This window comes from Glycine soja, chromosome 11 (genome assembly GCF_004193775.1).
Source record: "Glycine soja cultivar W05 chromosome 11, ASM419377v2, whole genome shotgun sequence".
NCBI lineage: Eukaryota > Viridiplantae > Streptophyta > Magnoliopsida > Fabales > Fabaceae > Glycine > Glycine soja.
This window is the reverse complement of record NC_041012.1, coordinates 44,296,348-44,313,214: the sequence shown is the minus strand read 5'-3', so window position 1 is coordinate 44,313,214 and position 16,867 is coordinate 44,296,348. Positions and strand designations below refer to the sequence as shown.

General features: G+C 31.6%; 1 protein-coding gene and 1 pseudogene across 1 annotated transcript; one reads left to right on the top strand and one right to left on the bottom strand.

Annotated features, from left to right (window-relative positions):
- Positions 1-2,316: 2,316 nt before the first annotated feature.
- Positions 2,317-4,811, top strand: LOC114373821 (protein SRG1-like). The gene is made up of 4 exons (XM_028331363.1): positions 2,317-2,646; positions 2,839-3,086; positions 3,312-3,636; positions 4,316-4,811. Exons 1-4 carry the CDS (start codon positions 2,389-2,391, stop codon positions 4,556-4,558), a joined length of 1,074 nt encoding a protein of 357 aa, XP_028187164.1. The 5' UTR covers positions 2,317-2,388; the 3' UTR covers positions 4,559-4,811.
- A 6,266-nt stretch (positions 4,812-11,077) lies between these two features.
- On the bottom strand, positions 11,078-15,421 carry LOC114376167 (annotated as a pseudogene).
- Between the last annotated feature and the right edge of the window lie 1,446 nt (positions 15,422-16,867).

Genomic DNA, 16,867 nt, shown 5'->3' with positions numbered 1-16,867 from the left:
ACTACAATTCATTAAATATTTTCAATATTTAAAAAAATGTTTTTTTTTGTCTTTTATATATTACAGAAATTTCTATAATTTTATTTTAAATTTGAATATATATATATATATATAGAGAGAGAGAGAGAGAGATTGTCTCTTATCAAATTTTGCTTTTAGTTTCTGTAATTTTTTTATTTTTGTTTTATGATTTGTATAATGTCTAAATATTTCATTTTTTTTATCTTTCAGTTATAAAAACTCTTATGTGACTTTATTAAATACATGCCCATGTGCCACGTTATAAAATTACGTACTTATGTGACAATATCAAAAGAAGTCACGTAAGTAATTTTTTGTAATGAAGATTGATGAAAAAAAAAAGGTTTGAAAAATATAGAGATGATAAACCAAAAGAAGCCAAGAACTAAACGAAATTTGATATTTTGCAAAATCATTTTTTTTTTCAAAGACGTGAATCGTATTATCACAACATATATGAACGGAAACCAGGACATGTAATCTGACTTTTGTTAATTTGATGGAAACCATCACCGTCCCTTAATTCCCACTGAATGGTCAAATTAAAGCATCAAAACAAAATTAGAACCAAACATTTTGAAATATCAATCAAAATTTATATACGATATACCACTGTGTTAAAGTAGAATCAAGAATAACACATGTGAATGAATGAAATCTAATTCAATTGGTTGAAAATAATACATGAATTATTATAAATTATCTTACATTATTTTAAATTCCTAAAAAAAAAACATGTGAGTACAAAAAAGAGAAAAAAAAAATAGAATAACCCAAGACGACAAGTGCGATTATTTGACTTGTAGCCTAAGTACAAAGGCAAATTGATGCAGTTAAGTTTCAACTTTCACCGTTGAATATGGCAATTAATTCCTGCACAAAATTATGCTAGCATCACTCGCTCAAAAGTCATAATAATGCAGAATTCCTCAAGATTATCTATAAATTATTGAAACTGGCCGGTGGGTCTGCTAACCAAGACTTTCTAGCATAATTGCTCTGCCAAAATTATTTTATAAACTAAGTGGAATCATGTACAGTGTCTTTCAATTTATTAGACATTAAGCATCAAATTTTCAATTAACTAGCTAGCAAAAAATGACTAGAAGAATCCAAAAGAATGCAAAAAAAAAAATTCAACATCGTGCCATGGCTTTGGGATAGTCATCGCCTACAAATTAATCTATTATTGGTTGATATATAGAATATAGTCATAATCTATACACGTCTTAATTTTATAATATTAAAATTTTAAAATTAAATACACATGCATGTAAGTCATGATTAAATAGTGTGCATGATTTTAATAAACAAATATTTTATTTTTATTTTTTTTGATTAAATATTTTTACAATTTGACATATGAGCTCTTTTCTTTCTGGGAGATTTCATCATTATTATATTATTAGTTCTTTTTTTTTTTTTCAAAATGAAACTTAATTTTAATAGTTAAAATATTTTTATTTTGAGAATAATAGGACTTCAAGTTGTCCCAGTTTATCTCCTAAGAATTTTAAAGGTTAAGATATCAATTTAATTAATCCTTTTACTTAAAATATTTTTCAATAATGACTATTATAACAAATTGATATGTTAAAGCAATGATGTAATTAGATATAGTCACAAACAATGAAATAATAATAACAATAATAATAATAATAATAATAATAATAATAATAATAATAATAATAATAATAATAATAATAATAATAATAATAATAATAATAATCTTTATGAGGTAAATAGACATTTTTATTTTATTTTAAAAATTAGACACTTAAGTTGTATCCCAAATTCACGAAGAATTAGTATAAGGTGTCACAGGTAAATTAATATTTTTTAGTTTTTTTTTTTGGAAAGTTTAAAAATAACAACAACAACAATTATTCAAATTATTTGTTTCTTTTAGTTATCTTTTTAGCTATATAAATAATTAAAAGTATTTTTTTATTTTTCATTTATTATTTGTACTTTTTCCAAAATATATATATATTTATTTTATTTTTATCTCTTATATTTCATTTCTTCTTGCTTTTTTGGTTACGCTTTATCTAAACAAAGTTTTAAATCCTTTTATTCCTTTTCAACCCACTTTTTCCACTACGGACAAAAAAAAGAAGAATAAAAAACTTTTACAACCTAACTGCTGACAGTATCATATTTTTCTCTCGTTAACTCAAGATGTCTAGTCTATATTTATTTAAACATTACAAAACTATACTATGTACAGTTATTTTATTTATATTTATAGTATAATATAATTCAGAATTAAAAGAAACTATATTTTGTAATGTTTATAAATCAGTTCCCCTCTTTCATGTGGCACAAGCAAGTTAGGACTTCGGAGGGGAAGAAAGAAGAGTTGCTATGGAAGAGATCAACAAGAACCCATCAGGGACTTCTCTTTTGGTACCATCAGTGCTAGAGTTGGCTAAAGAGAATTTGACTACTGTTCCACAAAGATACATTCAGCCTCAACATCAAGACATGGTGCTCATCTCTGAAGAAGATCATAGTACCCTTGAGATTCCAGTTATTGACATGCACAGATTGCTTTCTGTAGAATCTGGGAGTTCAGAATTGGATAAGCTTCACCTGGCGTGCAAAGAATGGGGATTCTTCCAGGTCTATTTTATTTCTTTATCATTCAAATTAATTCTTAAATGTATAATACTCGTCTTAATTTCTGTTGGTTTCTGGATTCTAGACTTTAGAGGTATATAAAAAATAATAATTATAACTCATTGTCTCACATAAATAATAATGTGATCTTGAACCAATAGTTATCAATTAATTTAATTTTTAATCTTGTTATAGCTGGTTAACCATGGAGTTAACTCTTCCTTGGTGGAGAAAGTAAGGTTGGAGACTCAGGATTTCTTCAACCTTCCAATGTCAGAGAAGAAAAAGTTTTGGCAAACTCCACAGCATATGGAGGGATTTGGACAAGCATTTGTTGTGAGTGAAGACCAAAAACTTGATTGGGCAGACCTTTACTATATGACCACCCTTCCAAAACACTCTAGAATGCCCCACTTATTTCCACAACTCCCTCTTCCTTTCAGGTTCTCTCTCTCTACCTTATTTGTTTGTATGTTATGTTTAATTGTACGTTTATGTTTGCATAGACTATATACTCATATCTTATGGAGTTTATCAAGAGGTCGGTCTAATTCATTTGATTGAATAAAATACATATTTTTTTTTAAATTTTTTTTATATTTATTTTTGATTCCTACAAATAAAAAAAAATATATATATTTCATATATTGAGTTTGTTTGTCAAGCAGAGACACTCTAGAGGCTTACTCACAGGAAATAAAAGATCTAGCCATAGTTATTATAGGCCTTATGGGAAAAGCTTTGAAGATTCAAGAAAGGGAAATAAGAGAATTATTTGAAGATGGAATACAACTAATGAGGATGAACTATTACCCTCCATGCCCTGAACCAGAGAAGGTTATTGGCCTCACTCCTCATTCAGACGGAATTGGACTCGCTATTCTTCTACAACTCAATGAAGTTGAAGGTCTTCAGATAAGGAAAGATGGCTTGTGGGTTCCGGTTAAACCCTTGATTAATGCTTTCATTGTCAATGTTGGTGACATATTAGAGGTAATATCAATTCATATCTTGCATTTAATATTTTCAACTGCTTTATGAAGACTTGTCTCTTATTAAATATATTTGCACGAGTCAACTTTCTGTTTCCTTTTATTTATTGTTTAAGAACACAGTAGACAGATAAGAAACTTATTAATATTTTATTTATATTAAAAATATTTTCTTGTCTTTATTTTTTAAATCTTTTTTTCATTAATTATTTATACATTTATACATTATTATTATTATTATTATTATTATTATTATTATTTATTACGTCTCTCTCTCTTTATTTAACATTTTAATAATATTATCTTAAAATTAAAATGAGAGATAAATAAAAACGAAAATCTTCTTCAAAAGTGAGAAATAGAAAGAAATGGAGATAAGATAATGAATATCTTTGTCACAAGCACTTAATTAGGCGTTTTTTGGTTGCTCACTTAATTATTGGGCGTTCTGTACAACAAAAACAATTATGTACACCAAGAAGAAGAAATTTTTACTTAATTAATATTTCAAAATTTAGATGTATATATTATTCATATTTATGTAGAATATTGTCAAACTATATTCATGATTGTACTAAGGGAATTCAACAAAATATAATTTGAGATAAACTTGACCAAATTTCAATTCATCATATGTAACTCACTTGAATGTTTACTATTTTGCACGTTTTGCATGATAGATTATAACTAATGGTATATACCGAAGCATTGAGCATCGGGCAACAGTAAATGGCGAAAAAGAAAGACTTTCATTTGCAACATTCTATAGTCCAAGTTCAGATGGTGTGGTAGGTCCTGCACCAAGCTTGATCACTGAACAAACACCACCACGATTCAAAAGCATAGGAGTAAAGGACTACTTCAAGGGCTTATTTTCTCGCAAACTCGATGGAAAGGCCTACATAGAAGTCATGAGAATATAGCATCACTGTTCAAGATCACTTCAATCCATGCATTAAAATTAGTGTCATTATACTTTGTTAATTGTATCCTCGTGTGCCATTGCTTGGTTGTTATTTCCATATGTTAGGGCATTGGTAGTGTGTAGAAGAGTTTAGAGAGTCTGTTTGAACCTATATATGTAAAAATAAATTGGGGATCACCTAAACTCTTTTTAAACTTTTTTCTAATAAGTTTGTATAACTTGTTGAAAATTTATTTTTAATAAATTCATGATTAAATGTATAGTATAATTTTTCTTATAAAGCATGTTGAATGAGTATTCAATATATTAAATTATTTATTTAAATGCACTATTATAAAGTAAAAAAAAATTAAATTTTTGTAAATAACAATCATCGGATCAAGGTATATATATCACAATTCATGTTAAAATATTTTTTCGTGTAAGAATAATTAATAACAACCATCAGATCAAAATTCAAAATAATAAACGATTTAAGTTAAAATATTTAAAATTTTAAATTAAAATTTAATATATCACATCAAATCTTTAAAAGATTAATCAAATAACAAAGAAATTAAAAAAGATTACAGTGAGGGTATTGGACTCCATGATTTAAGGGTTATTTGGATGGCCGACGGCTCCAACAAAATAACTTTAATGTGAGGAAAAAAGAGTTTTTAATTTTTTTGGCATTGACTTAATTTTGTTAGCTTTTTCAAAAGTGTTTCAATTCTTAATTTCAACTTATCAAAACATTAAAAGTAAACTAAATTGTTCGTTTGCATGTAATATTTTATATGCAATAAAATATATTTATATTCATTCCTAAAGATAAGATTTTTTAAATTAATTTTTACTTTTTAAGAAAATAGGTTAATTTAATTAATAATATTAAAAAATTTAGAAATTTATACTATTTTTTTTCAAAATTACTCTTAAAATTATTGGGATTCATCATCTTACTCTTTCACTTGATTAATTATTTGTTATATAATTAATTAATGTATGTTAATATTCTTCTCTAAAATACTTATAGGAGAGAGAATGAATTTATCTTATTTGTTATAACATTTATAGTAAATTAATTAAGAATATTGTAAAGTAATTAAGAGTAAAAATATAACTAATGTAAAAGTCAAGTTAAAAGAGTCTTAAAGCATTTAAAATCCATGATTATTTAAATAATTTGTAAGTTCCATAATGTTATATAAATTTAAGAATTTTACATAAAATATACTTTAATGTTAAAGTTATTAAAATATAACTACATTAAATTTTGGATTAAAATTTTTTTTTTATAATAATTAACTAAGCAAATGTTACTTATCCGAGTAAGATGTGGATAGAATTGAATCAATTGGCCCAGGTCCTGTCCCGGTCGCACTCACCGTCATCATGTGCACAAATTTGCTATTTATGATAATATCTAATCAATTATTTCAAAACTACAAGATGGAGCAAAGATATTCGCTTAAAAAAAACAAACAAATTATGGAAGTAAACTACGTGGGAAAAAGGTGGTCTCACCCAATATGGAATTGCAATTTATTAGTTCAGTCGTACGTGGTAAAACATGTAGTAATTAAGTTAAGGAAAATTAAGACCATGGAAGAGTTCTTCAACCCATTAGGGACTTTACTTTTGGTACCATCAGTTCAAGAGTTGCCTAAACAAAATTTGTCTAGTGTTCCTCAAAGATGCATTCAGCCTCAAAATGAAGACATTGTGGTCTTATCTGAAGAATCTATTAGTATCCTTGTGATTCCAATTATTGACATGCAGAGCCTGCTCTCTGTGGAATCTTGTAGTTTTGACTTGGCCAAGCTTCTCCTTGCATGCAAAGAATTAATGGGGATTCTTCCAGATCTCTTTTCTCTCTTTATCCTTCAATTTCTTTATAATTTTAACACATCTTTCTGTTTGATTCTGTACTATATATATATATATATATATATATATATATATATATATATATATATATATATATATATTCACTTAAAAGTTAAAACTATATTTAAAATTCAAATATGAAAAACGGTATGTTGAATTAATTTGAATCCATTGAGTATTGATTATACATTTATTAAATTTTGAAAAATAGTGAATAAATCGTTAATCATCCATAAAATTAAATGATTGGATTGATCCAATCCATTTAAATGGATTGATTTGTCACCCCTACTAATTGATTTAGTTGTTAATCCCCTTTGTAGCTGATAAACAATGGTGTTAGCTCATCCTTGCTGTGGAGAAAATAAAGTTGGAGAGTCAAGACTTCTTCAACCTCCCAATGTCAGAGAAGAAAAAGTTTTGGCAAACTCCAGAGCATATGGAAGGATTTGGACAGGCGTTTGTTGTGAGTGAAGATCAGAAACTTGATTGGGGTGATTTGTTCCATATCACCACTCTTCCAACACAATCGAGAATGCCTCACTTATTTCCACAACTCCCTCTTCCTCTCAGGTTCTATTATATTTCTATATATATGTTGTATTTTAAAGATGTTTCAAAAAACAAGAATCCCACATTGCCTAAACATGCTTTATTTTACGTTTTATATAGCAACTTGTTTTTAAAACGTTTCATGTTATTAATTGTAAGTGGAATGAGCATTTGTTGATGTGGCCCTCTTGTGCATGAGATGAGATAATAGGTCTTGCCAGATTTTTACTTAATTTGTGATTTATTTAAATTCTCCTTTAGATTATTTTGAGTTCAACTTTTAAAATCAAAGCTTATATCAAAACGTTGATTTTAATGTGGCTGCTTTTTAGTTTCGTTGAGCTTTCTCTTTTTCTCTCTGTTTCTGGCCAGTTATGTTGCCTCACTTAATTTAACTGAAGTTTTTGTTGCATCTTTGGAGGCTTGTGTGAGATACTACGGATAATGATTAATTGATTATCAACTTCATCAACTACACTATATATATGACACGTGTGTGTGTTTATATTTACATTTTCATATCTCAAAGAGCTTTTGCATGCTTATTCAATAATTGCTTTTTGTCATGATGTAGAGACACTCTAGAACTTTACTAACAAAATGAAAAATATAGCCATGGCTACTATTGGCCATATGAGAAAAGCTTTGAATATAGAAGAAATGGAAATAAGAGAATTATTTGAAGATGGGATACAAATGATGAGGATGAATTATTACCCCCATCTCCTCAACCAGAAAAGGTAATTGGACTCAAATCATTCAGATGCAGTAGCTCTCACTATCATTTTACAAGCCAATGAAGTAAAAGCGCTGCAGATAAGGAAGAATGGCATGTGGGTCCCTGTTAGGCCCTTGCCTAACGCCTTTGTTGTTAATGTCGGGGACATCTTTCCAAAAATTTATTAATTTATTTTTGACGGAAGTATTTTTTAAAATTTAGAAACTCTTCTAATTGTTTTTCATAAAAATTTGTTTTTTAGACTTAAATGTATTAAAAAAAGTTACTTTTATGTTTTCAAAAGTTTTTTAATTTAATATTATGTTTAGCACTTGTAGTAGAGAATATAAGCTAAAAAAAGTTAGATCAAGACTACCTCTCGTGGTGTCTTAAACTTTCAATAGACCTATGTAAAATTTTTACTTATATTCTTATATATGATTTCTTTTTCTTTTCTAGGTGGTCTATCCCAAATGACATTTACTTCTAATTTTTCTTGTTCGTATGTTTTACATGACAGATTGTTAGTAGTGGGACATATCGAAGTATTGAACACCGAGCAACGGTGAACTCTGAGAAGGAAAGGATTTCAATTGCAACATTCTATAGTCCAAGACAAGATGGTGTGATAGGTCCTTGGCCAAGCTTGATCACTAAACAAACACCAGCACAATTCAAAAGAATCTGAGTAAATGAATACTTTAAGAATTTTTATGCTCGTAAACTTGAAGGAAAGTCTTACAGAGATGTCTTGACAATAGAGCATCACAATTGAAGTTCTTAAAATTAGTAAGAAAATAAATATCTCCACTAATTATAAGTGTGATATGTGCACAGTAGAAAATATAGATTGATGACCTAAATTAGTTTATATATGAGTAATGTGTGTAGTGCACCATTACTCTAAAATTACTGACGGAATTAATGTAGACTACGTGTACTGTTATTTAGGAGATAATACAGATTTGCATTAACTAAATATATAATTTAACCTTATTTTACTTTTACTTTTATTCTTTGACCAACAAAACCTTTTTAAATAATGTAGAGAAACAACTCAGTTCATTTTGTATAGCTACGTGAATAGTTGAACAACGTGGTTGGAGAAATATACTGTTACGAATATTATTATGGGCCAATAGAGTTGTGCACTCTTAGGTTCACTATCCTTTATTTGTCTTTTAACAATAATAGATAGATATGGATAATAGTTCAGGGAGAGTTTAGGAAGAGTTTGTTATAATTATGTTAGAGGAGATTATAAGTATCTTCCTTTATACTATGTAATCACCATGAAATGATATAAATGAGCAATAAAAAATATTATCTCTATCCCTTTTAACAGTAGAATTAGAAACCTTACCTTATCAATTGGTCCGACCTGACCTGGGCACAGTCAACATGTCGAAGCTTAATATGTGTCTGAGCACCATTGAATGCCTAGAGGAAGCGGTGAACTGCCTCACCCAATGCGCTTTGAACAACAAGCTTAACGCCATCTTGGATCGCCTTGCTACCCTCACTCCAGCACCCATATCGACTCCGCTTCCCATGGCTGCTTCCCACCTCTCTGCCAACAGCAAGCCCCATGCCCCCTCCTTCGATCTCCATCGCAGTGGCAACCACTCAGACCATTATGCCAACTCCACCTCCCATAGCTGCTTCCCATCTCCCTTCATCGATCACAATCCTATTTTTTTCTCTCTTTGTCTCTCTCGCTCTCGCTCCTGTGACGATCAGAGGAGCGTTCGCGATCACGGCCTCTCTCTCCATCTCTGTCGTGATCCTTCTTGGACCCTCCGTTCTCGTCGTCGCCCCTCGACCTCTTGCTCTGTCTGTCATCGGCATCAACGTTCGCCGCCCCACCCACCACCATATCCACCGCCACCGTAGTTGTATCCATCGAAACCACCGCCTCCACCACCACCATGGCTGACGCAGGTCTGAGTTTGATCGTAGCTCTCATTGCTTGCTTTGCGACACAGGTCACAAACCCAACCCTCTTGCCCTTCACGTTTGTTGATAGGGTGTTGCTAGGTGCAACCAGCAATTTTTCATTTTTCCAAAATTGCCCTTCCATAAACCCTATTTTTTTGAAAAATATTTGTGTCAAATTAATTTAAAATTAATGACCCAAACAAAACTTGAACCTATGACTTTTAGGTTGTTAGCGCTCTAATAAACTCAGCTAATGCATTATAAAATATATAATGTTGCTATAAATAACACTAAAATTTTCTAATGCATATTTAACACGCATGTAAATTTAAATAATAAATTTTGTGACAATTAATTTTGATATAAATAATGCAAATTATTTAATATAACTTTTAAGGGATTAAAAGCAATATTAGATGATTTAGGCTCTCTCATGTAAGAAATCATGGTTAGAGTATGTTAGAAGGTGTCTATAATAATCATATTCATGTTAAAAAAAAGAAAAATCAATTATAATTACATCAAAGAGTAGTTTTGGTACGCGGAGCCCCCAACACATTCCTTAACTCATCACAACGCCATTTCACAACTCTGAGCATTTATTTTCTTAACCTTTCATGTTCCTTGCTTTGTAGTGATATTTATAGTTAATCAATAAACAAGATTCGATTTGAATCACAAATTGTTTAAACATTAGATATATATAACTCAAAGTACAATCAAAGTCCTTGTGGAATCTATACTCTTACCATGTTAATACTCCTTGTACAACTTGATACGCTTGTCAAGAAGTCAACAAAAATGTGAGATTTTAGATAATGCTCAAAGGAGACAACAATGAAACCTTAACTGCAGAATGCTAAAAATTGGCTTCAAAGCAAAGTCATTTCCTCAATCACCCGATTTTCTTTGCTTTGTAAAAGGAAAGGGTGTATGAATATGCCTTCAATGTAGATAAAGTGTATCAAAAGGCAAGAGTGATCATGAGGGGAAGATTTTATTGGTCATAAGACTTCAATGTTGATGCTGCAATAGTAGTTGCTCACATGAACGACACCTCTTATTATTTTGTGACTTGTTTTAGACAATGAAGTGGGTAAAGAAAGCTGAGTCTTCCGCCATGTGTTGATGAAGACATCTAAATATTCATGGCTTATGCTCGATATGGGATCAGATGCTACAACAAGATTTTCGGGAGGGTACCATTACGAAACAACATGCGTTTGAAAAATCAGTTGCTTTATAACTTGTCATGGTTTTACAATTTCTGGTATGCATTGTCAATTTGTCATGTTATCTCGTTTACAGCACAAGATTGTGCAGAAGGCAATAACTTATTAAAACTCCGTTGTCAAATTTTATTGACCAAACATTGTCAAGATAGAACTTTATTTACAATTTCAATTTTTTTTCCTCAGAAAATATTTGCACCAAAAAGGAGAGAAACAATCATTTTTTTATTAATCAATTAAATGATGTACATATAATTACAAGGATGGTAATCTGAATGCAAAAGTGGAAAAGCCTTACCAGACCTAAACCCGTCTTAAATTTGATCAACTTCCTTCCTTCCTTCCTTCCAACCCCAGGCAATTACATAAAGCATGCATATTTATTGTATGCATCTCTCTAAAACCTCACAACCTATGACAATCCATACTGAAAGGCCCCTGAATGCCTGTGAGCAGCAACAGCTACTGCAGCAGCATCGACAGCACCAAATTGAGATTGTGCCTGCAGCAGTTTCGCATCAATGGAAGCAACAGGATCATTTAAGTGATCGCTCTTCCCCTGCATGCTACACTGCTGGGATGGGAGTGGATGTTTGTCTTGTTGTGAAATACCCTTATATGTTTCTGAGGTAGTTTTTATGTTAGTGGGTTGCTGCACTCTATGGAAACAATGTGGAGAGACGAATTGAGGAAGCGACCCTTTGGTCATAAGCGTCTTTTATGGTTCTCCCATTGTCATAGTGCAAAACTGGCCCTGTGATTCGACCTGCTTTGGCTGTGGCAAGGAAAGAAAACCATTAGCACCTAGATCAAATTCAGCTAATAGTACGTACCATATGGATTTATGAGCTTTCCTGAGCTAGTGTTAATCATTTTTGTTTCTTTTTTGTTGTCCTACTCTATTCTTGATTCTAAATTCTAATTTTATTAAGAGTTAAGGTTAGCACCACATTTATTATATAGTTTATACCTGCTGGCACTCTTGGCGGAGGTCGCGAGCTCCTTAATTGACTTCTGGAATTTGATTCTACTGATCTCGAAACCTTTGATGCCTCTAATGCCATTTGCTTGTTCTCGTATGAAGTAAAAGATGGTTGTGAACTAGGAGGAATTGTACTAGAGTGAACAATGGACCTTCAAAAATTAAAAGGAAATTATTATATATAATATATATAACAAATCCATCAGAAAATATTTACTTAAAAATAAAGCAACAAACTTGACATATGAACCAACATTAATAGCCAGAAATTAAATATCGTAATTAGAAAGCATTCCATGGTTAGTGCAAGTTAGTCTTACCTTGGAAGGGAGACATGCTTCCTTTCTGGAGGAATCACTGGGCCACTTTTACCATGATTTTCCTCAAGATAAGCAAAGTGCTTTCTGAATTGATCTACTGCACTGCAAGAGACATATTTCCGTAAATGATAAGCATTGCATATAATGTATACATAATATGGGTATTTATGTTACATCAGTAAAAAAAGAAACAGGAATTACGGTTCAACCTAGGGTAAAGGAAGTGAGTGCCTTCAGTTCCATTCATGTAATCTTTAAGCAACTGGGGATGATATTCCAGTATTTCCCGATATATTAGTTCCCTAACATCATCTTTTGTCACTCGTCTCCTCTCAAACTCAAATTCTAATTTTGAAATTGGCTGACAAGAAGGTTCTCTCTCAACTTTGGACAAACCCTTAAAGAAGGGATCAGCCAGTGCCTGCCAATAAACATGCAGAATGGTTTCATTTCAGATTTATATTGAATAAAAAATTATAACTTTCAATACAGAGATCCTGTAATATACTTCACTAGATACTCCTTAAATGGGACACTATATGAAAGTGAAATCATAAATAAACAGATACCTCTTGAGCAGTTGGTCGATCCTTTGGATCAAATGCTAAAAGCCTTTGTAATAGGCGAAGTGCCAATGGATCTGCATTCTGAAATTTCTGTTCAAATGGCACAGGAGATTTCTTCCGCATTTCCATCAAGTACTTCCTTGCCTTGTCATTTCGAACCTGCATAAATTCAAATGAAATTAATTCCTGAATACTTCTAAAGTAGTTTTTCATGAAAGAAACAGCATTAACAGGCACACAAGTATAACATCAAGTGAAAGATAAACAAAAATGAAATAGTGGTCCATACTCCTGCAATAGTTTCAGGTGATGGTGTCCCGAGAAGATCAGTAATCAAATCTAATTGATGCACGACACTTTTACCAGGAAACAGTGGTTTTCCTGTCAACACCTCTGCAAAAATGCATCCAATGCTCCATACATCAATTGCTGGTGTGTACTGCAAACAAGATTGCAACAAAATCGGAATACTAAAAGAGAAGGGTAATTACACATCCCAACAAAACCACTTCAGAGAAACAGACAAACTGACACGGTTACCTGAAGGACAGATAAAATCAACTTCCAGGAGAGATCAATAGTCCTCCCTGAACAAGAATTATTATAATCTAGGCATTACTGTTTACTATAAAACACAATGCATTTCTTACAGAAATAACGGCAACATCTTTACAAGTCAGGCAAGCAAACTACATTTCTAATTTCTCCTTTCTGGGAGAATAAAAGATAAACAATAAATATTGCTAACGTCAAATTGTGTGAACTTTCAAACCATTCTATACCCAGCAGCTGCCAAAGTCTAATTTCCTCCACATGCCTACATAGGTTTCAGGAGTGGGGCCGTCCTAAAAAAGTTCTCTTGGAAAAATCAACCAAATTTCCCATCATCAACAATTACTCAACCTTTATATTTCATGCTAGACACCAACATGAACATGATACTCAACTCCATAGCTCTAGCATACTCTCAAACCACAAAATGCAGTTAGACTTTTCTCCTTTAGATAAAAATTTACAGGGGAATCACCCTTGAATCAAGGCCAATTAAACTAAGATTATGATATGCAACGATGATGTCCAGAAAATTCGTATTTATTTGAACGCACATCTCAATAGTAATGTCAACAATGTAGCTTGTAACTAAAAATAACAGATGTCTCCATAGCAGATAGATAGCCAAACTATACCTTTGAAAAGAAGGAGCCACATAGTTCTGGGGCTCTGTACCATCTTGTAGCAACATAATCCTGCAATATGCACCAAAAGAAAAAATGAAAAACTCCAATGCTACTAATAATTAATTAAATATTAAAAATACAGAAACAGTCACAACTTCCAAATGCTCAACTTTAAAAAAAAAAAAAGTACCGTCCAAAAAGTTGTTGTTGGGGCATCACTGAATGCAACTCTTGCCAATCCAAAGTCACAAACTTTGAGTTTGCAGTTTGCATTTGCCAGTATATTCTTGGGCTTAAGGTCTCTGTGATATACATTAGCTGCAACCACACATAAAGATCATTTAGAAGCAATTCAGTGCAAAAATTTAGGAAAACACAACAGTGTAACAACACTGCATATCAAGGCCAAAAAATGAAAGGTAAAAGACCTGTATGCATATACTTCAATGCACGTAGCATCTGATAAAGAAAAAACTGATAGTGTTCGCGAGTCAAGTCGTCATTAGCTTTAATGACCTGATGGAGATCAGACTCCATGAGCTCAAAGACTACATAAATATCTTTAAACTCCCTCTTTGAAGGCGGCAACACGATCCGCTTAATCTCAACAATATCAGGGTGTCTTAAAAGTCTTAGCAACTTGACTTCCCTGAGGATTCTGATGGCATCAGAGATATGTTCAAAAATATCATGAATCTTCTTTATTGCAACCTTTCCTCCAGTGTGTGTATCAATTGCAGAACAAACAACTCCATAGCTACCCTTCCCAACCACTTCAAGAATCTTGTATCTGTTGGCATCCCCGTACTCAGTGAAAAACTCTACCTCCTTAATATCCTGCGCATTAATAAATCCCTCAAAATCTCATACTCAATACAACTCATAGCCACCAATTGAAAATAATCAGAATCAACAGGAAAACATTTATAAAGGAACCAAATCAAACCATAGTACATATACTTACTTAATAAAATCATTCAGATATACAAAGCAAGACACAATGCAATTTGACAACTATTACTCCACAAGTTTCACTTCAAACAAGACTCCGTCATTGAATAAAATGATAATTATACAAAAACTCAAATGGACTCCAAAAGATGTAAAATTTCTTATAAATACTGAACAAGATTCAGTCACAAGATCCACCATTAATCAACAAAACCAATCCAACAGTGATGCTCATTCAAAATTGAACCCTCCAAACCAAAACCACACAAGATCCACCAACCGCAAAAAAAGAAAAACCTCTACTTCACATCTAGAAACCAGAATAAAACGAAAAAGAGAAATTTTTTTTACAACAAACGCCTCATCACAATCCATTTTTTTCAACAAAATTTATGTTTTTAATTTTCCATTTCCTGCCACCCCAGTTTCCAAGTTTCAATTTTTTCAACACCTCCGTGTGCCAAGTCATCTCACAGCACCGTAACAGACTTTGCAGACAAAAGGGGCAATCATGGAGAAAGAAACAACCTTCTTGAGCTGATCTTGCTGCATCTTCTTCTTTCTTCCTTTCTTTCTTTGCTCCTTCCTTTTTTTTCTGGGAACAGATCCAACACAAAGCAACGTCACCGGCTACCTACCGTGTCGGTCACTTCACCCGAAACCCCAGATCGAAGATCGAGCTGCGACTTCAAAATTCAGCACGAAAACAGAAAAAATTGAACCGGTTAACCGGTTTCGGAAATGGAGATGAAAACCCTAAGCGAGAAGGAGAAGAAATTGGGGGTGTAGCGGAGGCAGAAAGGCTCCACAGCAGAGGATCTGAGCTCAGAGGAGACGCAGAGAGAGAGATCCAAAGACGCAGAGAAGGACAATTGAGAATGAAGTGGGTCAAAAATCAAAATATTCTATTATATATTTATATATTTATTTGTTTATTCGTCTTTTTCTGTCTAAAGAAATGAAAGTATAATAACTGTATAATATAATAACCTCACGCGTAGTATATAAATTGAGGAATAAAAATAGGTTATTTATTGAAATTTGAAAGGCTGTTACAGTTACAGTATTATCTTCTTTTTTAAAGGCTGTTACAGTATTATCTAAACATTGAAAATTGTGTTTTATTTATTTTTATGATTTGAATTTTTATAACAATAATTACTTTAGAAATTATATTTATCAATTGATATTTTTTAAATTTAAATTAAAAAAAAAGGCCACCGTATATCGGAGGCTAGTGGGAACGTTTTACCTTCCTTTTTTATTTTTCTTTTCTTCCTTTCTCTTATTCATGTTCCTTCTTCTTCAGATCTTCTAAACCAGATCGGTAAAATAAAAAAATGAAACCCTCACATACAAAATGAATAAACCAAAAACAGAGCCTTGTGTGCCAGCACAACAAGAATGAAACCCTTCATCATTGACAAGACACACTTACCAGAGCTATGCACAAAGATGAGTAGTAATGTTGATGAAATATATGGCAGAGTCATGGAGTCAAGTTTGTGTTCTCATAAACAATGGTAGCATAGATCAAAAACAATAAGGGCATCGTGCGTAACGTTTGAAAAACATAGGAGGTGTCTACGCAATTATGTAATCGGGAGTAATTTAGGATTTTAACTTTTAAATCTAAAACTTAACTTGACATCATTATATGAGGGGGTGTGAAAGAAATGTTTTCAAACAAAGGGGTGTATTGCGTAATTCGCGCAAAATACTGAAAGTTTCATTGTGATTTCCTCTTCATTTTATTATATTGTAATTGAGCCATGATTAAATAACAAATTACTTATATTGAAAATTAGCTTATTTAATATTTGATTGGTTTTTGTGCTTGGTTCAATTTAAGTTTTATACTAAATTATTATCACAACTTCAATTTAAATATTATTTCATATATTCATGATAATGTTTGTTTCTACTGTATATGCTTTACACATATATAAATTTGATATAATACTTGTGGAAATTTGTTTAAATTAGATTCAAATACAT

What these genes read in the sequence shown, in the direction of transcription:
- LOC114373821 (XM_028331363.1), top strand. Translation starts at nt 2,389, where the DNA reads ATGGAAGAGATCAACAAGAACCCATCAGGGACTTCTCTTTTGGTACCA. An exon ending in AAGAATGGGGATTCTTCCAG is followed by an intron (nt 2,647 to 2,838) that starts GTCTATTTTATT and finishes ATCTTGTTATAG; the next exon opens with CTGGTTAACCATGGAGTTAA. An exon ending in CAACTCCCTCTTCCTTTCAG is followed by an intron (nt 3,087 to 3,311) that starts GTTCTCTCTCTC and finishes TTTGTCAAGCAG; the next exon opens with AGACACTCTAGAGGCTTACT.